The sequence below is a fragment of the Sarcophilus harrisii genome, chromosome 2 (assembly GCF_902635505.1).
Source record: "Sarcophilus harrisii chromosome 2, mSarHar1.11, whole genome shotgun sequence".
NCBI classification, from domain to species: Eukaryota; Metazoa; Chordata; class Mammalia; order Dasyuromorphia; family Dasyuridae; genus Sarcophilus; species Sarcophilus harrisii.
This window is the reverse complement of record NC_045427.1, coordinates 183,289,841-183,313,676: the sequence shown is the minus strand read 5'-3', so window position 1 is coordinate 183,313,676 and position 23,836 is coordinate 183,289,841. Positions and strand designations below refer to the sequence as shown.

General features: G+C 32.5%; 1 protein-coding gene across 2 annotated transcripts in view; it reads left to right on the top strand.

The window, feature by feature from the left end:
• Window positions 1-23,836, top strand: part of PXDN (peroxidasin) — a 140,741-nt gene that overhangs the window by 61,959 nt on the left and 54,946 nt on the right. The window contains exons 2-4 of one of the 2 annotated variants that reach the window (XM_003757904.4): window positions 7,163-7,234; window positions 8,464-8,535; window positions 18,969-19,040. In XM_003757904.4, coding sequence (XP_003757952.3) covers window positions 7,163-7,234; window positions 8,464-8,535; window positions 18,969-19,040 — 216 coding nt within the window. The remainder of the gene's footprint in view (window positions 1-7,162; window positions 7,235-8,463; window positions 8,536-18,968; window positions 19,041-23,836) is intronic. The other variant, XM_031951167.1, reaches the window with a different exon arrangement.

The following is a 23,836-nucleotide window of genomic DNA, read 5'->3' as shown; positions in this document are numbered from 1 at the left end:
ATTTTAAACACATTATTTCTCCAGTTAACCTTAAGAAATATTCAATTTAATGTAGAAAGGGAAAAATGTTTTTGTTCATTTATTTGAAAACAAAAATAGAACTATTGTCTTATGGATTTAGGAGATCCCTGAAAAGAATAAGGTTGCCACCCATTTGTACTTATATAGTGTGGTTGACTTATCCATGTAATCTCATGCATTTTCTGTTGAAGGTCTAATCAACATGCAGGGGATCATATTTGCTTTCTCTTTATCTTGCAGGATAAGCTTACCACTTGTCATGTCTCAATCTTCCAAGTGACCAGCATGTCTTTTCTTAATATTCTTTACACACTGAAAAGAAATGCCAAACTTTTGCAATCACCACCAATCCCTGCTCTCCCTCCTCAAATGCCCTTTATACAATCCTCCATATTTCTTTTGATGGTGTTACCATCTTACTCCATCCAGACCTCAATCCTTTTTTGTTATTTTTGAGTTATTATGTTCTCCTGGAAGCCCTGCAATTCTTAAGGTGTCTCTGTGCATTGCATCTTCCCGAAAAATATATTTTATTTGTGTGATGATCATACTTTCTTTCAATGCTATTGATTTTTGTTTTTCTTCTTCAAATTGTCCTTCATTTTTTGAAATTTCCCAATCAGTTATCCTCATCTTTGTTTTTGCTTTTTTCTTTCTTGATGAAACTTGCTACTGTGAATTCAAGTTTTTCTATTTTGCCAAATATTTCTATTATGCAAACCATAAATTCTGTTTTAAAATTATTATTTATCTCTTAAACCATTTAATCACTTCTTGCTGTAATTCTGTGCTCTCTTGGGATTTCACAGAGATCCTCTGCTTCATTAGATGTTAATAAATTTTGTTTTGTAATATTGATTCAAGGATGCCTGCAATCTTTTACTTAGTCTGGAGATCATATTCCCTTCTGCCATTAACATCTTCCTTGTTAATTTATTTGTTAATGCTTAAGGTCTTTGAGTTTTTTTCCTTCCTGAGAGTTTTGGTTATTTGTCTTTCCCCTTATTATCCCCCGTTGTTCACTTTCTGATTTCCTTTCCTTTTAATGGGAGTTTCCCTGGGGCTCTGATCTCAAAGTCTCAGCTTCCTCCAACTGAACAATTCATGGTTCACCTGCTTAGGTCTCTGTTCCAAATGACTTTCTGAGGGGTGAGAAGGAAAAGGATGGAAACAGAACTGTCCCTAACTGGATGCTAGACACTCTAGCTTTAGTGGAATACCATATAGCCACATAAACACACTTGTAATGTTACTTCTGTTCCTCCATTGTTTGGTCAAGATCTGTTGTGGTATAGAGTACTGCTTCACTGCTTCTACAGCATAAGGAAATTTCTACATTTAAAACTCCATAGCATTAGGAGGAGAGGGAAATGTTTGGGGCATAAAATAATGCATCTGGTACACCTCTATTTGCCACTAGGTGTGTCCAAGTGCACATTTAACTTGTAAAATTCAAGAAAATATAATGTGATATAATATATTGCCTTTCTTCTTCTCCCCACTCCCCACCCCCCAACAAGTTTCCCTGGTCTTGAAGTGTCAATCTTCAAATGTTTTTTTTTTTTTTTCTTCTTTTGCAGACCTAGTAACACACCTCCCTGAGTCTTGAAAATTCATCCAACTAAGAGGTGAAACTCTCCCCAAACCTTTTCTGTAATTGTGAAATCATCTATCTTTCTCTCCCTCTTGTATCCCTTGCGGCAGTTAGGATCTGGTCACACTCACTTCTTCGTAATAGATACAAACTTAAATTAAACTTTGTTTTGGTACTAGTAATATTTTCAGTCAACTCCTGAGTAATATTTAGCTATAAGTAATTACAGCTCATAGTGAATTTCTCTTTAAAAAATCAGATGTCTGTCTGACTGTGTCAGACACACCATCTTAAAAAAAAAAATAACCTGTGTGTTGTGATAAGAGAAGCTTCTTTTCTTATCTAATCTGGTTGATGTATACACTATTTAACTGTTGTCTTTTCTAGTCTAGCATCTTACTAAAAACTTTCCTCTTTTCATTACTTGTCAAGGCTTGTTATCTGAATTCCACTTAAGAGATAGACTAAAAATTCCAATGTGCTTAGAGGGTTTTTTCCCAGAGTAATAGTACTCATTTTGTGACTGACTTGACATGATCTGTCTGTTCATTTTTGAAGAAAAAAGATGATTTTGTGTTACAACTGGTGAATGTAAGTCCTTGAAACTTTTTTTTATCTATTAATTCCACAAAAGATTTTACTATCAATTTTTTCTTAGTAGAAATAACTTTTAGAAAAGATCTCTTAAGAGAAGAATTTCAAGAGGTTAGACTACCATAAAGTCCCCTCAGTATCCAAGTCTATTGTGCCATGATCAAATCCCAAAATTCTTAACCTGAGATTCTTTAAAATTCTAAAACTGTAACTAGTTCCCTTTGAAATAACATGTATTTTTATTTTATACATCTTGTTATTAGGGGGTTCATAGGCTTCACTGACTGCTAACAGAGTTTATGATATTAAAAAAAAAAGATTCAGAACACCCTATCTTTTCCAGTTTGTCTGTGTAACAAATAAAAAGCATGAGGCCTAGAAAGAAGCCACTTGTGTGAGATCATAAAGACAGATTGTAGATTTAGAGCTGAAAGAGACTTTCAAAGTAAGTAGAACACATTTTATAGGATAATAAGATCATAGATCTGGAAGGAGAAAGATTTCAAAAGACATATAAATAAAATCCCTCATTTTTACACATGAGAAAACTGAGACTATTTGAGGTCATAGAGGTTGTAAGTTCTTGGGCCAAGATGTAAATCATGTTCCTTTTTAAATCTACATTATTTTCATTGTGCCATGCTGCCTCTTCAATTAATAGCAAAGTTGGGACTTAGAAACCCAGTTCTCATGACATTTGATTGATTACTAGAAATCATAAGTCATAGGCTGATAAATTTCTCATTTCTCTAATTCAAGTTTCACATAGTAGAACAAATTAATGGACTTTGATGTTATAAAACTCTTTTAAGTACTAAGGATAGTCTTTTATTTTTTTTTTATAATTGAGAATTGTGTTTTTTTTTTTTAAATTTAGTACTATTTGTTTTTCCAATTACATGTAAGGATAGTTTTCAATATTAATTTTTTGTAAGATTTTGAATTCTACTTTTTTTTCCTCTTTCCCTTTCTTTCCTCACTTTCCCCCAAATAGCAAGCAATCTGATATAGGTTATACATGTATAATCATTTTAAACATAATTCCATATTAGTCTCACCATGAAAGAAAAACATCAGAATGAAAGGGAAAAACCATGAGGGAAAAAATGGTGAAAATATGTACTTCAATCCATATTCAGTTTCCAAAGTTCTCTCTCCAGTGCATATGTCATTTTTCCATCCCAATTTAGAATTATTAGAACTATTAGAATTGTCTTGGATCACAGTATTGTTGAGAAAGGCTAAGTCTATACTAGTTTATCATCATTGGAGATTGTATTTTTAAAATTGTACTTTTAAAAAGTTAAAACAAATTTAAACAATCGATAAATGCTTTTTAAATTTGATGTTACTAATTCTATATAGTGGAAAAAAATACATTTCTTAAAGTGAACATTAAATAAGTTGTATGTTTATCAAGTATAGTATTAACTTATCAATTCATTGCCATGGATTAAAAAGGTCTCAAAGAAGAAACTGAAATTAAATTAGTGTTGTAATCAATTATATTGCTTTTCCCATGGGCTAAAAATAATAATATAATTCCTAAAAAGCAGCTTGGTAAATTATTTTGAGCATTTTTTTTTAGTTCTTAAAATACCTTCATTATAAAAGTAATAACATTATCAAATATGAATTGTTTTTAAGTCTGCCAAATATTATTGAATAATTTACAAGGATAGCTTTTTGGCTTAGAATGTTATTTTAATATTCCTTAGCAATAGTAAGACTGCTATTGTTTTTGTTTTACTGTGAATTAATAACAGAATGGTACATGGAGATGTTTGTTATATTTGTGAGCATTCGATACTTCCTATAATTATATGCAATTTCATCAGACAAATTTTTTAACCCTAAATATTTTGAAATTTTCAAGAAGTTGAGATTTCCAGAGTCAGAGAATTTTAAATCTTGAGGGGAAGTTACAGGTCCCTCTCCTTTGATACTATTCCAGAAACAATGAAGTACAGAATTTGAGTTGGCAGAAACCCCAGTGACAATATAGCCCAACCTATAACTGAAAAAGATCCTCCCCTCATGTAAAATAAGAGTCAACTAAACTTGCTTTAAATTTTGATGAGAGGAAATCCATTTCCATCCAGGGAAGCTCATTCTACTTTAGAATTGCTCTAATTTCAGAAAAAAAATTTTTTTTTTCCTTCAATCAATTCTAAACTTGTCTCTTCCACTTTCATCTATTGTGGCTCCTTGTTCTGCCTGTGGGGCTCAAACAGAATGAGTGTGATCTTTTTTCTACTTGGCATCCCCTAAAATTCAGCTATTTTGTTATACAAGTTAATAGGTTTGTATTTGGAAAGGACCTAAGGAACCCTTTCTCTATCCCACCCCCTTATTTTATAGTTGAGAAACTGTGGCTTCCAAGTCAAATGACTGGCACAAGATCACTTCTCTAGTGTGAGTGGTAGAAATGTAATTTTTCCAGGTGGTCTATTCCAAAAAAAAATCTGTTATTTTTTCCACTGTACCATGCTTTCTGTTTTCACCATGTTACCCTCTCATCTCCTCCTCCTCTCCCTCCAGGCAAATTTCTTTACTGATACTCCCTTAGAATAGTTTCTGTCTTTTAACTTCTGCTTTCCCTTGTCTGGATTTTTCCTAGTTCATTAGTAATTTTATGAGAATAGAAGCTGGATGAACTATTCCAGATATAGTCTGAAGGAGGCTGAGTAAAGTGGTATTATTATCTGTGACACTGAGACACTGATATATTGTTGGTGGAACTGTGAACGGATCCAAGCATTCTGTAGGGCAATTGGAACTATGCTCAAAAAGTTTTCAAACTGTGCATACCATTTGACCTAGCAGTGTTCCTACTGGGTTTATATCCCGAAGAGATCATAAAAACTGGAAAAGGACCCACATGTGCAAAAATGTTTGTGGCAGCCCTTTTTGTAGTGGCTGGAAACTGGAAACTGAATGAATGCCCATCAGTTGGAGAATGACTGAATAAATTATGACATATGAATGTTATGGAATATTATTGTTCTGTAAGAAATGACCAACAGAATGACTTCAGGAGAGGCCTGTAGAGACTTACATGAACCGATGCTAAGTGAAATGAGCCAGAACCAGGAGATCATCATCAACAAGCGTATACGATGATCAATTCTGATAGACTTAGCTCTCTTCAACAATGAGATGATTCAAACCAGTTCCAATTCTTCAGTGATGAAGAGAGCCACATATACCCAGAGAGAGGATTCTGGAAACTGAGTGTGGACCACAACATAGGATTTTTACTCTTTCTGTTGATGTTTGCTTGCATTCTTTTTTCTTTCTTAGTTTTTTTTCCCCCTTCTTGATCCAATTTTTCTTGTGCAGCATGATAACTGTATAAATATGTATACATATATTGGATTTAACATATTTAACATGTATTGGACTACCTGTCATCTAGGGGCAGAGGTGGGGGGAAAGAGGGAAAAATTTGGAACAGAAAGTTTTATAACGGTCAGTGTTGAAAAATTACCCATGCATATGTTTTGTAAATAAAAAGCTTTAATAAAATATAAAAAGAGCTACAGAAGAAAAAATCCAGCAATTGATTATTCATGAAGATTTCAATTTTGTTGTAATTTTTTCTCATTCAATAAAGTATCCCTTTGGTGGTTTTATCAGTGAAGCACTAAATCTACAAGTTAATTTAGGTAATATTCTCATTTTTATTATATGGGAATTGGTTCATTCAGAAGTACTGTTTATCTATTCTATTATTTCAATCTTCTTTTCTTTCTTTTTTTAAATATTCCATTAAAAATTAAACACTTTTCTGTAGTAGGATTTGTATAAATTCTGAGTGTATCCTGGTAGATTACCTCTTTTGACATTTTATACAATTTTGTATACATTTGTAGTCATTTTGAATGTAACGTTTTATTTTCCTATCATTTCCTTCTAATTTTTGTTAATACCACATAAATAAGGGCTAATTAATTTGTTGGTTGTTTTTTAATGGAATATTGATTCCATTCCCAAGTTCACTTGAGGTTTTTTTTTTTAAGACATTAATCTCTTAAATACATTGGGTTGTACCTCTGGATTTCACATTTTGTCTTAATGATTTTAGACAGTTTTAAAGGTCTGGTACAGCTGTTTGAAATTCATGTCAGGAGCTAATAATAGTAATAATGATAAAAACATATACTCTGTATGGCATCTGTTTTTCTGGCTTAATCTGTCTCGTGTTTCCAAAGGATTAAGGCTTAAATTTCTTATCAGATGATGGGATGCCTGTCTGCTTAAAGTTCAGGAATGAAAAAATATTAGAGAAATCTGAAGAGACTGTACCATTTACACAGCTGCTTTAACTGTTTTGATTGAGCTTCTTTTTCAGTATAATGTGTTACTCCTGTCTGCCTTCTCCATCAGGAAGGTGTTACCCATTCTTCAGACTTACTGGGGCATTGAGTTTTAAAGTGATTATGTTAAAAAACAAAACAAAACAAAAACAATCTACTTCAAGGATCCAAGATTTTTTTGGTATGAATATTTCTTTCTTGGATGAACATTCCAGTACTTTAGGATTTGTGAGTTGATAAGAAAGAAAAAACAACCACCTGATGGCTAGCTTTTTCTAAACTTTTAACTAGTCTGATCCTTGGATAATGAATGGGTACTTGGTCATCACAGCTATACTTGGAATCTTTTCCAGCTTGATGTTCTTGTTTTTCAAAATTGGTCAACCTGTTGGAATCAATTGGAATTTGTTGGAATTTGCTTTTTGTTGATATATTCTTTGCTCTTTCAAGATTACTTGCAAGATAGGAGGACAGATGGAATATTAGTAAAAAAAAATCTTGCATACATTTGTATGTGTCAAATCAGTAGGTGCATAATTCTTGATCTACCTTCAACTCACTGTCCCTGAATCTCCCAGCTTCCTTCCCCAATAAAAAAAATATAAATAAAATTGATGTTCTTGTTTTTCTACAGGGATTTACGATTTAATAGAATTAGAGAAATCCAGCCTGGAACATTTAAACGGCTGAAAAACTTGAATACATTGTAAGTTGAATTTTTTTGAATAATTAATGAAAATTTTGTTATTTAAAAAGATAGCTAGCTTTTTATTGTCTACAAAGCAGTGAAGTCTAGAAATCACAATATTAATAATACCTCATGTTTATATAGTGCTTTTGGGTTTATTGGTATCTATTATCTTGGGTTGAGAGTCAGAATCCTGAATTGTTAGACTCAACCTGCTATTAATATAGTTCTGGCATATCTCCTACTTAGATCTCAGTTTCTTCATCTATAAAATAAGGTTTGACCTTAGGATTCTTTCTAATTCTATAATAACAAAACTATATATATTATATTGCTTAGTGTAATGTGTCTAATGTTGATTATTTTGAAAATCAACTTGCTAATGATTTTGAATGCCTCAACTTCAATCCTTAAAAAGATCCAAGTAGATCCTTTCTACTGAAGTAGATTAAATCCCTTTAAAGATCTGAGTTCATGGATTGCTCACCCTTCCTCTCCCGCCCTCCGCCTCAATAAAGCAAAAGAAAAATTCATTAAATAATGGTCTTCATCAAGTTCTGGTGATGAAACAAGTGGGCTGATATTCAAATGAGAGATTTATAGTCTGTTTCTTGGTCAGGAATCCTAGAAACCCAAAACATTAGCTTTGAAAGGGGCCTTAGCAATCATTTATTCCAAAATACTCCCTTCTTTCAAAAGAAGAAGAAACTGAGATCCTGAGAAATGGTCATTGTACTGCCAGCACAACACCTTGAGAAAACCGAAGTTCACCTCTATTCAGTCTTTGACCATTACAGGTACGGGGCTACCTATTTAAAATTCTGTAGTTGAGCTCAAAAAGTACCACAAGTTGAAGTTTGGACATATTGGAAATAATTTAACTAGTGAAACAAAATTTGAATGTTAACAAAATCATAAAAATCTTTAAACATAATTTTTCCTAACCTATTAGGTTACTATTATCACATTTTTTAAGAATGAAGAAAACCACCTATATTTTTATTATTTTACTTTGCTACTATACTAGGAGTGTGATCCTTGGCAAGTTATTTCTCTTCTTTGGGCTTTCTTTTCTGTAAATGAAGGGGTCACATCTTTACACATCAAAAATTCTTTGATTCTATGTTAAAGTTGATAGGTTAAAAGTTTGTTTTTTTTCTTTGAACACTAATAATAAGTTTCTTTCTAAGGCTTTGATTGTTTACTTACAAATAATTATTGTGATTTCTTTTATTTTCTCTGTATAGGCTTCTTAACAACAATCAGATTAAAAGAATACCAAGTGGATCATTTGAAGATTTGGAAAATTTAAAATATCTGTAAGTTTTTTAACCATTGATTCAAGGAATTATGTGATCAAATTTTGGACTGTTTAGATAACTGCATTTTTATAATTAAATGTGATATATGGAATTCTCTTCTAATCTATCTTTAGAAGCTAGCTAAAGATTGTGTCAGAGATTATTAGGATGGACTACTACAATATACATAATATGTTTTAGTAATTTTAGTGATTTGATCAAAAGCCTTTGATAAAATTGGTTTATTAAAGATCATATAGTAATAATAATTATTAGTAGTTTCTCTGTGATATTTCCCCAGGACTGGCATTCTACATCATTTTGAATCAGAATTCTATGAAAAAATTTTCCTTTTTAAAAATGTTAAATTTAATGTGGAAATTTTGGAGATTAAAAATAAATGAGATATTTTGCTATATAATTTCTCTATCCCTCCCTCTTTATCCTGGGAATATTCCATGCTTCTATGTAATTGACCCAGTCTTCATGGGTTTTATTTTAGATTTCAGATACACACAAGTTCTGAGGATACTGTGGTCTAATGTGTCAATTTTGTTGCCTACCTCAGAGAAATAGATATTTGAAAAATAAAGTTTGATGCTTTCCCAGATTATAAGGTATTTGAGAATATTCTCATCTACTTGCTTTAAATTTATAGACAGAACAATTTAAATGGATATTCCATCAAGCATTTTATAAATCCTTGGGAATAATATTAGTTTTCTTCAATCCATATGATCCTAAATTGAGTATTTTGAAGTTCTGGGCATGAGACAGTGTTAATTTCAGGCTAGGCTGATAGCCTTTTTTTTTTTAAAGTCATAATACTCTAGTGAAACTGAACTTATTTACAGACAAATGTATGTACGTGTGTGTGTATGTATATGTATATGCCAATATATATTCATATGTGTATGTATATACACTACTACTAAATAGATTACACATATAATACATAATATAGTATTACATATATTTAAAATGAATATAGCTAATATGTAATAGAAAAATATAAATATATAAGCATATATTTGATAAATGTGTACTTACATATGCAAACAAGCACTATATACATAATGTATTTGCATGTATAAGTATACACACACATTTGTGCCTGTTTGCATAGGTTTCAAACTTTCAATTATTCCATCAATTTAAGTTGTCAACAAGCTGAAGATCTTAGATTTATAGTCATCTTAATTATTTTTACTTTTTTTTTTGTATTTCGTTTTCTGTTTTTCATTGAATATCCTTTTGCTTTTTAGAACCTCTCCATTCTTTTTCTCACCATAGGAGGAAAAAGCATTTGTGTTCCAAATTAATAGGCACTATAATTAGGGAGGATTAAGAAAAGGACAACATTCTGAAGTTCAAGTTAAGGCTCCAAAGCAGATTAGACACATGTAGCACATTTATCTGTGCTTTTTTTTTTTCTTTTCCAATTAATAGCATATGTTTTGTTTATCCTTATTTGTTTTGGTGCCAGAGTTTTGGTTTTCAGCCTATGAGGAAAAATGTAAACAATTATCAAAATGATAACTCAGGACTTTTACTTCAATTAACTGAATCCTTTTTATTCAATTTCACTTTCTCCTAAAAGCTTTGGTTCCTTTTTTCTATCTTCTTCAGCTGTTTCATTTATAGTTTTAGTTGTATTTTTTCTTATGCATGGATACTTTGCATATTACTAGGGTCACAAAATAATAGAAAGTCAGCAATAACAGTTCTGCATCAGAGTTCAATTTTTATTTGTTCATTCAAATATAACCATTTTATGCAAATATTTGAAAAAATATATATTGTATTTTTTACTAGGATACTTTATATGTTTTGCTAATTTCTAATGTTATTTAAGTTATATTAAACTATTGCTACTCAGTGTAAGCATGGCATTTTATTAATTGAGGGACCCACAGTTTTCTAGTGGAAAGGACATGTGGGTTTGAATCTCTTCTTTGCTGCTTGCTTGACCTTATAAAAATATTTTAACTTCTATGGATCTCAGTTCCTTCATTTGTAAAATAAGGAAGTGGTAATAATTGATTTCAAAGTGTCCCATTCAACTGTTGATCTGTGCCCTCCAAATTTCATTGTGGGAATGCTTCTCACAGATGCAGATTGCAGCCCTTCATATCTTACAAGATGGTTTCCACCTATTGCTATAGCTGAAAATTTGGTGACCCTGATGCCTATCTTGGAATGAGAAAACTTTGAGATTTTAATTAGATTTGTTCTCTGGTGACAGTTAACATTATCAGACATCGTCAAAAAGCAGTGAGAAAGATATAATGTATTGTCAGGCTGATGCATAAAGTGGCATTTTAACACCAAATGAGACTTGACAGTGTGTACTGTGTTGATAAACTCTGAGCCAACTTCATGCTGTGATGAGGCAGCAGGGCAGGATTTAAAGGAAGGTAACAGGAATTACATTGCTTAGGTGTAACTAAATCATCCATTTATGTTTTCATAGGCATCTGGCAAATTCAAAGCTTATTTTTGCTGCCTTATAATTCCCAGAATGAAGCTTTTATCTTTTAAAAAGCAAATCATACAACACTTGCATGGAAATTGCATCTTAGATAAAAATATTAGTTTAAATTAGTTCTCTATCTTTATCATGTTTCCCTGTACTTTATCTATTTTATTCTTTTTAGCAGTCCTGCCTTCTTTTTCTTTTGAAAAGAAGAGAAATAAGTAATATCAATGCAGTGATCTTTGATCATGGAGAACAGGCACTACTCAAGGAGAAAAGTGGAGGAAGAAGGAGCAAGCCAAAGAGGAATACAGAAAGGGATAGTAATTGTAGTTTAGATGCTTGAAAATTTTTCCAGTGAACCATGGGGACCATTCTTACCTGGGATTCCTGAAACCATAAGAAATCTCTGAAGTGATTTCAGGGAATATTTAAACTTGGATGGGAAAAATTGCATCTTTATTTTCACTAACATTTGGTTTCCTTTTATAGTCCTACATATTTTATTTAAGTGCTTAAAATATTATTCTGAGAAGGGAACTGTAGGCTTCTCCAGACTTTCAAAGTAGTTCATGTCACAATAAGATTAGAAGCCACTACACTGGATTTTGCCTATGAAATAATCATTTGAATCTCCACAGCTTCAATGTCCCCAGTCCCATGGATCTTGTTGATAGAATGTTTGAGAAACTGTGAAATAATATAATTCAAGAATTTTAGAGCCTTTTAATTTTGGACACTTTTTATACCATGTTACATGTTTAGAATAAAAGTGCATTTAGAAGATGAATCTTCATATATGTTCACTTTCATGAGGTCATTGGAAGTAGAGTTTAGCAATCGTCTATTTCAACTCCAACCTTGTATAAGAAACAGAGGCTCAAGAGAAGTTAAACAATTTGCTCAAGATCATGTTGTGATGGAACAAGAATTCAAACTTGAGTCCAATAAATTCATCACTTTTCACTGCATCACACTGCTTGTGTTAGGGACACAAATTCTCCCTTAATTCTGTGCATTCATATTGTTCAAGTTAAATACTGAAATATCATAAAATATATTATTTCATATTAAGTTTTATTAAAAATAGGAAATAAAAATGTTACCAGTGGTCCCATTAGGAAGTCTGCTTAATTCCTGCTAAGACAAGTTGTAAGTTCCTTTTGTAACCTAGAAACCAAATTGTATCCAATTATATATAGATACAGTCAGTAACTTAGCAGTTACTGTTGGCAGTAGTACTGATATTATTCCTTATGACACAACATTGAAGGCTTACAGATTACTTAGCTTATTTAGCCCATTCAGCTGGCTTTTGGAAATGCTATCAACAGTTCACAATCTCTTAACTAGGGAATTCCTTTCGGTTCAAGAATTAATAGTACTTGAGCTACTGGATTTGGAGTCCAAGGATCTGAATTCAATTCTTTTCTGATATAGGTGCAATCTTGGACAATTCATTTAAACTTTTTGGCTTTAATGTTAATAACCTTTTCATTGTAAGTCACCTTAAGTAAGATTTCTGTCCCTCATTTTCCTATTTATAATATGACTGTTTGTCCTAGACCAATGGCCTCAAATTCAAATATAAAAGAGCCACTAAACAGTACAGAAAGATTCCTGTGGACCACATGTTGATGTAAACTGCATATTGATATTAAGATCCATTAGAGAAAGAAATGGCAAACCATTCAAATATCTTTGCCAAGAAAATCCCAGATAGGGACATGAAGAATAAGAAACAACTGAAATTATTGTACAATAAAAAAATTGATAATTGATTGATGACTGTACATGTCATCACTATAAACAGTCAGACCATTAGTTGGGATTTTAATTCTATCATGACATTTCTGCAAGGTCAGATTTGACCTGAATTATTTTGACTTGTACTTGTAATTTAATTTTTGTTTTCTTTTTGAAGATCAAAACTGTACTTTTACTGGTGTGGGGAATTCCTTGTGAGGAAACTTTTATCAGTTTAGGTCACACCTATTCTGTGACTTATAGACTTACTCTGTGGGGGCAATGAAAGGTTAAATAATTTATAGATTCACTGTCAGAGGCAGCACTTGTATCCAGGTTCACAATCTATGGTGCCATGATGCCTCTTTTACTCAGCACTCATCTATTGCAATCTCAAGGATTACCTATACAATTTATGTGTCTGGGCACACTTGCAAATGTAGCTTACAAGGTTAAGATAAAAATTTCTTATGTGAGTTTGAGGATTCAGTGTGATAGTTATATTTAAGAGAAGTAATAAAGAAAAACAAAAGACATATTTGAACCTTAAATGTGACTTTAATTTTGTTCAACTAGATATTTTGTAGTTTCTAGAAGGAATTCTCTAGCCCCTTTTCTTACATGAAGTTTGACTTTTTAACATTTCAGTTATTTTTGTTTGTTCATGTAGTTTAATTTTAAGCCAAACATTTAGAAGAGGGTCACCAGGATGGTGAAGGATCTTGAGCTTATGTCATATGAAGATTGACAGAAGGAAGTAAGAAAGTTTAGCCTAGAAAGGAATAAACTTAAGAGGGGGGATATGAGAATTCTCTTCAAATATTTCAAACTCTCATGTTAAGAGCATTTACATTTGTTCTCTAATATGAGAAAGCAAATTGCTACAGGAATCAAAGTAAAAGAGGCAAATTTTGGTGTGATAGTTGGAATTTTTTTTTTAAAGCAGAATTCAAGGTCTTTGAGAGTAGAATGGTAATATACATCTCCCTTAATAGGAGTCTGTGAGTAAAGAGATGGAAGACTATTTGGACATTTTGTAGGGAGGATTCCTGTTGAATAGATTGAAAAAAATTGGTCCCTGGAATCTCTTCTAACTCTGAATTGTGTGATTTTTTTTTCTTTAATGAAAAATTAAAGAAAAGGACTGGAGGGGCATTTCAGTAACTTTAACAAATTTTCTTCAGATTGTTTTATTTGGGAAACAAGAAGAAAAGTGTTGTCCACTCAACTACCCACTTAATACACTGAAATATCCTAAATACCACAGATTAGAAACTAAAGAAGACCATGCCATGCTGTGAACAATATAAGTTAATGAAACATATAAAAATGAAAATTTGCTTGAGTAATAAATTTACTTCATACAAAGCAAAAATGGTTTTAGTTATTAAACTTGAAGTTCAGGATACAAGTATGTTTTTCCCTCTGTAGCAGTCAGCCAGATCAGTGTTAGTGGAACATTTTCTCAAGTTAAGGAAGACTTTTACTGAGGATTTTTATTTGTCTAGATTTGACTAAAAAGGCCAGAGCAGAATAATGTATCATCCTTTAATTTTTTTCTAAATAAAGCATTATATGATTATAGCATAAATATTCGTTTCTCTTTGAAATTTACAAACTCCTCTAGACTTGCCTAAAAAATAGTGCTTATATCGGAATGTTGTCCTCAGGTAAAGAGGGGAGTGCTCCTTCCTTTAGTTCTTCATAGAATGACTTTAATCCTTATAGACGAAAAAAAAATTTTTTTTGGTCAAGCATTGGATTAAATGGCTTACCCAGGGTCACATAGCTAGAAAGTGTTAAATATATAAGGCCAAATTTGAACTCAGATCCTCCCAACTCCAGGGTTTGTACTCTATCAACTTCACCATTTAGCTGCCCCTCTTAATCCTTATAGATATCATTATAGCTGTTAGCATGTTCATAGGACTACTATCATCATCATTATAGTCCAAGAGACAGAAGAACATAACCTATATAGAAAGATGGCTTTTGGGTCAGGGAGTCTAGATCAAATTTCTGTCTCTGAGACAAAATCAGATATAGTGGTTCTGTGACCCAAAGCAAGTCACCTTAATAAACCTGGAAACTCCCTAATCTATGATTAAATGAAGTAATATGTGTAAAAAGAATTTTGTGAACTGTGATTACCACTATTATTATTAATTATCATTAAATTACTATGACTTTCAGCATAGTTTCTAATGGGAACAAGTAGAAGAGGGGAGATAAAGGAAGAGAAGGAGAAAGATTTCTTATTAGTTCACTACATTAGTGAACTTCTACTTAAATAGAAATAGATCTAATTATACCTTATAGGGAAGATAGATTGGGAGAGGTGGTGGTCAGAAGCAAAATACTTTTGAAGAGGGATATGATAAAAGGAGAGAGAAGAATAATGGGAAAAAATAGAATGTGGGGAAATAATGTGAATAAGATGAACTCACCCATAAAATGGAAGAGGATAGCAGAATGGTTTACATGATATAGACATAAAGGGTGACAACATAAATCACAGGAGCATGGAATAGTTTACCTGCCAGTTCTATGGATAAGGGAAGAATTTATGACCAAAGAGATGATAGAGATTTGTTTTTGTTCAAACAAAACTAATACAGACAAGATTAGAAGGAAAGCAGACACCTGGGGAAAGGGGGGAGGGGGAAGAATTCACATTGTTTCTCTGATAAACACTTCAAATTTATAGAAAATGGAATTAAACTTGTAAGAATAAAATTCATTCCCCAATTAGTAAATGAAAAGACAGTTTTTCAGATGAAGATATAAGTTATACATAGTCATATGAAAAAATGCTCTAACTCACTATTAGAGAAATATAAATTAAAACAATTGACCATCTCACACCTATCAGATTGTTTAACAGAAAAGGAAAATGACTAGTGTTGGTGGGAATATGACAAAATTGGCACACCAATGCATTGTTGGTGGAGTTGTGAACTGATTGAGCTATTCTGGAGAGCAATTTGGAACTATGCCCAAAGGGCTAAAAACTGTGCTGATCCTCTTATCCATCAGTGCCTGCTACTAGGCCTGTATTTGAAAGAGATTTTATTTTTTAAAAAAGAAAAGGACCTATGTATACAAAGATATTTATAGCAGCTCTTTTTGTGATGGCAAAGAATTGAAAATTGAGGACCTGTCCATCAACTGGATAATGACTGAAAAAGTTGTGGCAATATATTGTAATGAAATGCTATTGCACTATAAGAAATAATGAACAGTATGTTTTCAGGAACTTGGAAAGATGTGCATGACCTAATTCATCGTGAGATGAGCAGAATTATGAGAGCATTCTATACAGTAACAGCAGTATTGAAAAATAATCAATGAAGAATTATTTAGCTAGTCTCAACAATACATTTATGTAAGATAATCTTGAAAAACTCATCATGAAAAATGCTTTCTACCTCCATCGAAAGAATGATAGAGCCTGGATGCAGATCAAAATTTACTTTTTAAAAACTTTATTTTTCTTTCTTTATTATTTTTTGTGTTTGGTCTGTGTTTTCTTCTACAACATAAATAATATGGGAATATGTTTTGCATGATTGCATGTATAAAACTTAAATCAGTTATTGCTTGCCTTATCAATGGTGGAGGAGGGGAAGGGAAGAAATGGAGGGAGGGAGAGAATTTAGAACTGAAAATTTTAAAATACAAATATAAAAAAATTTTTTTACATGTAATTGGAAAAATATTTTTGAAATGTCAGAAAAACCCCCATCTCACAAATAACTCAGAAATAAATATTATTTCTTTGCATTGTATTTTGTTTATTTCATTGAACATTTCCCAATTGTATGTTAATCTGGCTCAGTTGTTGGGATTTGGCATTTCTGCTAGCACTAATGAAATCACACAAGTGGTATTTAATTAAAAAAAAAATGAATGAAAGAAGAAATACTTTCCTCATAACAACTCTGGAACCTAGGCTAAAACAAAACAAAACAAAACAAAACCAAAAAAAAAAAAAAAAAAAAAGAAAAAGAAAAAGAAAAAAAAAATCTTAGGAAATCTTTATTCCTAAAAGAGTTTTCCAGACTAATCCCTGTATCAAGAATAGGCCCATTCAAATTTGGTAATCACTTATTCAGTGCCATTTAGTCATGTCATTTGCTTGCATCAGAACTAATAAATTTCTTGATTATTAAATATAATGAAGATATAGGTGATGTTATGAAATTTTTTGATAAAATTAAAATTTATTCACTGTGCCCAATACTCAGAAAGATATTCCTATTTGAAGACTAAGTATAGCAAAGACTGATTCTGGTAAATAAACAGATTTAGCAAGGATCCAAAGTGAAATAGCAGATAATTACTTGTTAAAAAAACCTCAGTATGAAACTCTTTATCTTTTGTTTCAAAATAAATGTGTTCATTTGTTGTTTTAATGGTACATGGGAGTTTAGTGCTTCAGGGTCTTAATTATAAATGAGACATTGAACCAGGGAGATCCTGGTATGCCAAAGGATTTTTCATTTATATCCCCTTCCCTGTCACTGTTTTAATTCTTTACACTTTTCATTCCCCCTCTATAAAGGTGTTTTAAAGAAAAAGTAAAGAAAAACAAATGTTTGGATCTTAAATGTAGGTTTGATTTTTACTTAATTAGAAATTTATAGTCCCCAATCAGAGAGTGGTTTGGTAATTGTTTTTTCCTTAGGAAGTTTAGCTTAACTTTATTTGAAGATTTATCTCTTCAAATTACAATGAATTAAAATTTATTTTATTTTGAAAAAAAATTTGTACACCATCGCTAATAATTGGAGACAGTTTATAAAACTATCGCAGATTTAGAATTAAAAGGAAAACTTAGTGGTAATTGAGTCTACTCCCCCTTTTATAATGTGAGGAATTTGAGGCCCAGATTTGTTTAGTCACAAAGTAGTGTCTAATGTAGTATTTGAATTTAGGTCTTTATGACTCTAGGTTTTTCACTCCACTCATTATACCATGCCCCCTTAAAAACCAACCAACCAACAAAATAACTTTTCTAGTATTCCTGAGAACCATTTTCATCTAAAAAAACTGGGGAAAAACACAGCAGTTAAAATGAAATAAAACAACTTGCACAATTGAAAAGAGAAAAAGAAAACTTGCTTTATCTCTAAGGGGAAACTCAAATGAGTTCCTAGGATTTGTGGAATTGTTCCAATAGAAATTAGAGACCTATAGTTGCCTAGGAGTCATTTCTGTAAGCTCAAGGTTAAAAAAAAAACAAAAAAACAAATATTCCAGATCAAAATTCCTACATGAGTAACCTGTTCATTTCCCCAGTGGGTTCTCCTATATTGAGCATGTATACACACACACACACACACACACACACACACCATACATGACTGTCTGTTCATGTGTGTATACACACATAGGTATGCATGCATGTATGTATGTATGACAGTGAAGACAAAGTAGACACAGTAGACAGAATTTCTCCAAAAGGCCTAACAGAAATTTGCAGACAATTTCTGTTGAATCATTTAGATTTTTATAATAATAGATAGGGTTAGGAATACCTTATTTTAGATATTCTTGCAAAAATAGGTCTACCTCTGAAGTTAATGTCATTTAATTAAAAATGAGCATGTAGACTTGACAATATCTAGATTTTTAAGATTTCATTAGCTCCTAGGTTAAGATAGTTTCACTAGTTGTTTGCTGTTTTTTTGTTATGCCCCTTTGATTTTGTTGGAAGTCTAGTGCTGGCATGTTTAGGCACTATTTTGAACTTTGATATAATTGATTTACCAATATATATTCCTGAATACTTACAAGCTATCAAAGTGCCAGGAATAGAACTGTATGGCATATTTGTATTTTATGGCTATTTTTGTTTGTTTTTATGTATGTTGGGAATTTTCATTGACTGTGAGCTTTAGACTCGTGTATTAAAAACAACTTGGGTGCAATAGAATTGACCATTCTAGAGCTCATGTGGTAGCCCATGGGAAATGTTTGACTTCTAGGAAGCTGTGTTTGGTTTTTTTTCCTTCCCTTTCCCTCCCCTTTGGGCATGTTTAGTCTTCATCTCATGATGTTTTTCCTTCTGGAAAGTGGGGAGGGAGTGACTGTGCAAACATCACATTTGTTTCCCTCATTCAATGGTTCATTTTAAAACTGTCTTTATGTGTCAACTTAATTCTTCTTTTTCCACCTTGTCAGGTCTTGTGTGTGTACTAATATTCCCCAATGTTTCTTGTTTCAGCTATTTATACAAGAATGAAATCCAGTCAATTGACAGGCAAGCATTTAAGGGACTTGCCTCTCTAGAGCAACTGTAAGTGCCATCCTTCTTTCCCATGCTCTACCTTTAGTCATATATTCTACTTGGTTGTTTTTCAATGGGGAAAGTGTGTGGCTTTGACTCATGCTTATTTTTTGCATGCTTACACATATATGCTCATTGGGATATGAATTAAGCAGGCTTTTAATTATAATACTTGTTTGTGAAGTAGCAAAATTTGACCAATGTCATTTGTTGCTTTTCTGTGGTGTCTACACATTTGTAATTTCCTTTTCTAATTCCTTTGTAATTTCCTGTAATTCTTGGGAATCTGGGTTGGGGTGGGGGTGTGTGAGGATAGGGTGGGGAAGGAGGAGATAAACAAATCTTATTATAGTAGTTGTATTCACATGTAATGGGGGGATAATTACAAAACTTTTCTCTGATGTGCTCTTGCTACATCAGTTCTCAGGGAGCCCATGTGAATATGAGCTAAGCTCTTTTGGCTTCTTCTACTAAGACATATGTCCTCTGGGTCAGTGGTGAAGGATATTCTCTTCACTGCTTTGGGTCAGTGAAGAAATCCCTTGGTCTCTGGGCTGATAGCTGGGACAAGGGGAATGCGTCACAAGAATATGAGTCAGAGGATAGTCGTCACTCAGTAGATTTTAAACAGAGAATCAATATTCAGTTTTGCTCTCTCCTTGCCTGCCAAGTGTGGAATTCTTTTTGCCTTTTCTTTGGATTTTCCCTCATTTGAGCCAAGTGGGTTGCTCAGTGGCTAATCCTCTTTTGATATATCTCCCTTCCTCTGCTGCTATCACAGATCCTAAGGGATCACTATATCATTCTAAAATGTTATTTGAAAATTCTAGTTCATTTAGGGTTGAATCCAAGAACACCAGGCTCATGGAAAATGGTCAAGAGAACTTAAACTCAGTTCCATACAGATTCTATGGGATACCACCTACTGAAGGAGCATAAAGAGTTGGGAGAGTGAGAGGTTTCATGTTGACTCCATTACAGACAGTATATGTACATTGAATGGGGATGAAAGACACTTTGTAATTTTAAATTTTTCATCTGAAAATGTGAGTCAATTATTATTGAATAGAGTCACCACGTGGGATTTTTTTTTTCTGAATATATTATTATAGATTGATTTCATTTTGGAAAAGTCTTGATTGAGTTTACCATTTGTTAACTGAAGTTGCTAAATTGTGACTCTCTAAAGACTCAGTTAAAAGAGACTTGGTTATATTTGAAGATTTTGTCATTGAACAAAAGGGAATTTTAATAAAACAGCTCAACATCTTTTTGTTGAAATGCATAGAAGACAATATATAAGCTTTTTGTATCAGACTTATTTGGATACAACCAACTATTTTATACATATCTAGTTTCTTATACTAAATCTTATAAACATATTTTAAACTTCTTTTTAAAATTATTGCTACTTTGTAGTGAATTTTGTCTTATAACACATAAGTATTACTAAACAAAATAAATGATCACATTGGCCATATTTAGCATAGTTTACCTTTCTGATGATGCTTCATCACCACTGCTTTTAAATCTAAAGTAGTCATTATTTTAAACAGTTTTGGAGTCTTTCTTTCTCTGTTGTTTTTCTTTATGTTATTGTTGTCATTAAGTAATTTGTTCTCATGGTCATGCATTTTCCATTTTGTAAAGATGTCTTTCCAACTTTCTCTGAATTCATTTTTAGTCTCAATAATTTATTAGTGGCTTTAAGCCATCCCCCAATTGATGGGTACTCTCTCTTCTTCTAGTTTTTTTGCTACTACAAAAAATGCTGCTATAATATTTTCCAAATATTTCAATCAGTCTTTGAAGCAGGAAACTACATTAATGAGAAACAACTGTATGTTATGATCATCTCCAATGACAAATATTTGTTTATGACTGAAACATTTTCCTGTGTCTATATTAATGAATACAAAATATTTTTCAGAAAAATTTCATGGAATAATATTCCCATTTGAAAGAATTCTGTATGTGAAGTCAATTAGAGAATTACTATCTAAGAAGTACTATGTAAGAATGTCTTTATTTTCTTCACATAGCCATTTGATCACCGATAATATGATTTGACTGAAGTTTATTGCTCGCATACTGAAGTCTGCTTAATAAGACATGGTCAGAGAGGTTTTTAATTTTGAAAGTGTAAATGAAATAGCAAAGATCAACCAATGTCATTCTTTGTCTTCAGGCATCTTTCCTTGTTTGTAATGTTCTTTCCCAAGTCACATACTGACAAGGGCAGCTAGATGGTATAATGGATAGAACATTGGTCCTGGAGTCAGGAGGATCTGAATTCAAGTTCTGCCCCAGACACTTAGTACTTTATAGCAGTGTAATCCTAGGAAAGTCACTTAACCCCAATTACCTTACAAAAATAAAACAAAGATAGGGCTTAGGACCTAGTGAAGTGTGTGTGTGTGTGTGTGTGTGTGAGAGAGAGAGAGAGAGAGAGAGAGAGAGAGAGAGAGAGAGAGAGAGAGAGAGACCATTTGAAAAATCAGGCATTTTTGATAGGCTAAAGGACAATAAAGGATATATTATGAATAGATGTATTTGAATAAAAATGGAAATAATAACAACAGTGACAACATTTATGTGAGGCACTATGTTAAGCAATTTACAAACATAATTTTATTCTCACAACAATGCTGGTGCTGTTATTATCCTCGTTTTACAGTCGAAGAAACTAAGGCAAACAGTGATTTGATCAGAATTAATAGCTGGTTAATGTTTGGGGCTTAATTTGAACTCAGATCGTTCTAATTCTAAGCCTAATGTTCTCTGTGCTACCTAATTGTCACAATTTGAAACCAACTAAAGATCCTTATTGCTGAACACTCATGACCTCAACAACACTTAAGTGCCTTCTATATTTAAGGGCATTATAAAGCATTAAGCATTAAAATAAAAAGTTTTCCTAAAACCTATTATTCTCTATCCCCTTATAGATTACAATCTAGTAAGAGGGATCAAACACAGACTGCACATATAACATACAAAAATACATATGAGGAGTGCATTAGAACATTCCATGGGTTATATGAAGCCTAAGAAGAAAGGACATTTCTGACTCTAGGGGACTCAAGACTTCTTAGAAGAGGTAGCACTTGGTTTGGGTTTTCTTAATTATAGTGTGGATAAAATTCAGGGTTAGGAACCAAGTCAAACTATCTTCCTAAGGAAACAGTATCAGATTACAAACCTAAATACAGAGGAGATTTGGAGGTAAGATTGTGAGAAGTGCCAAAGACACCTGTATTTCCTTTAAGATTGAGCTCAAGTATCATCTTCTAAATGAGCCCTGTCCTCATTTTTCCAACTGCTTTAGTGCCTTCTTTCTCTTGCTACTTTTTATCTCTTTCGTTTCTGTTTTATGTACACTTTATTTGTATATATTGTGTCTCTTGGGTAAATTGCTCCTTGAGGGCAAGAGTTATTTCATTTTATTTTTGCCTTTAAATTTTCATAGTCTAGCATAGTATCTGAAACAAAGCACTTACAAAATGCTTGTTGATTGACTACGATTTTGAAGTGGTTAAATTAAAGGACTACTAAATTGTGTTTTGAGAATTGGCTTTGTAATTCATTTTGAAGGCTGGTGAAATCATCTCTCTATTAATTATGATTAATTATTATGATAATTTATACTTTTTAATGGGCAGTTAGGTGGTACAGTAGGTAGAATGTTGGGCTTAGAGTCAGGAAGGCTTATCTTCCTATGTTCAAATCTGGCCTCAGATACTTATTAGCTATGTGATCCTAAGTACATCACTTAATCCTGTTTGCCTCAGTTTCTTCTGAGTGGGCTGGAGAAGGAAACGGCAGAACACTCCAGTATCTTTGCCAAGAAAAATCCAAATGGGGTCACAAAGAGTTAGACATAACTGAAAAGACTGAACAAAAAAAAATTTAATCCCCCTTTTCTTCAAGCTCTTATTCATTATAGGATCATACATAGATTTAGAACCAGTGACCTTAGATGTCTTATAATATAATCCCCCTTCATTTTTCAGATGAGGAACTTGAGATTTGGAGATTGTTTTTTGCCCATAGACACACAGGCAAAATGGAAAATCAAACCCAGGTTCAAGAATTCTAAGTTCTTTTCCTGTACCACTGTACTATGTGGCTTCTAGTCTCATTACAAAAATGGTAACCCTTCTTCCATCTTGGAGTAATTATCCCTGACCTATGTGGGTAGCAAATCCAATTGAATTTTTTTTTGTGTGTCCATATATGGGGAATGAATTTGGAATTCTAAGAAACAGAATCAGGTTTCAATAACAGATAATTCAGAATGTTGAAAGCTGAAAATAAACAGGTGAGGGAAGATATCCTAAGTGTACTATTATTCCTTCCACTCCAATCCAATAAATATTAAGAGCATACTGTATGTTAGGTACCATGTTAGGTGGTTAAATTTCATTTCCTACCTTTTATAAAAGGAAGACATTAGAGGAAGAATTTGGTACTAGCCAATCAGAAAGGAGAGAATGCTGAAAAAGACTTATTAGTCAAGGTCTTAATTAGCATCATGGTGATGAGATTACAGGTGATGAGCTTGATCTTGGGAAAGACAACTTATTTCTTGGAATTGAAAATAGGCCAAGCAGTAATTGCAGAATGGAATTATAATTCAGTTGTAATATTGCCACCATAAAATATGTGCATATGGTAATGAGTCCAGTTCAATCCATTGGATCTCTTACTACTAGAAACTATTTGATTCTTTATTGGGATTCTTAATTCATCCTGATGTATTGCTTTCTTAGCAAAACCAATATTAAAATGAGAAATCAATTTGT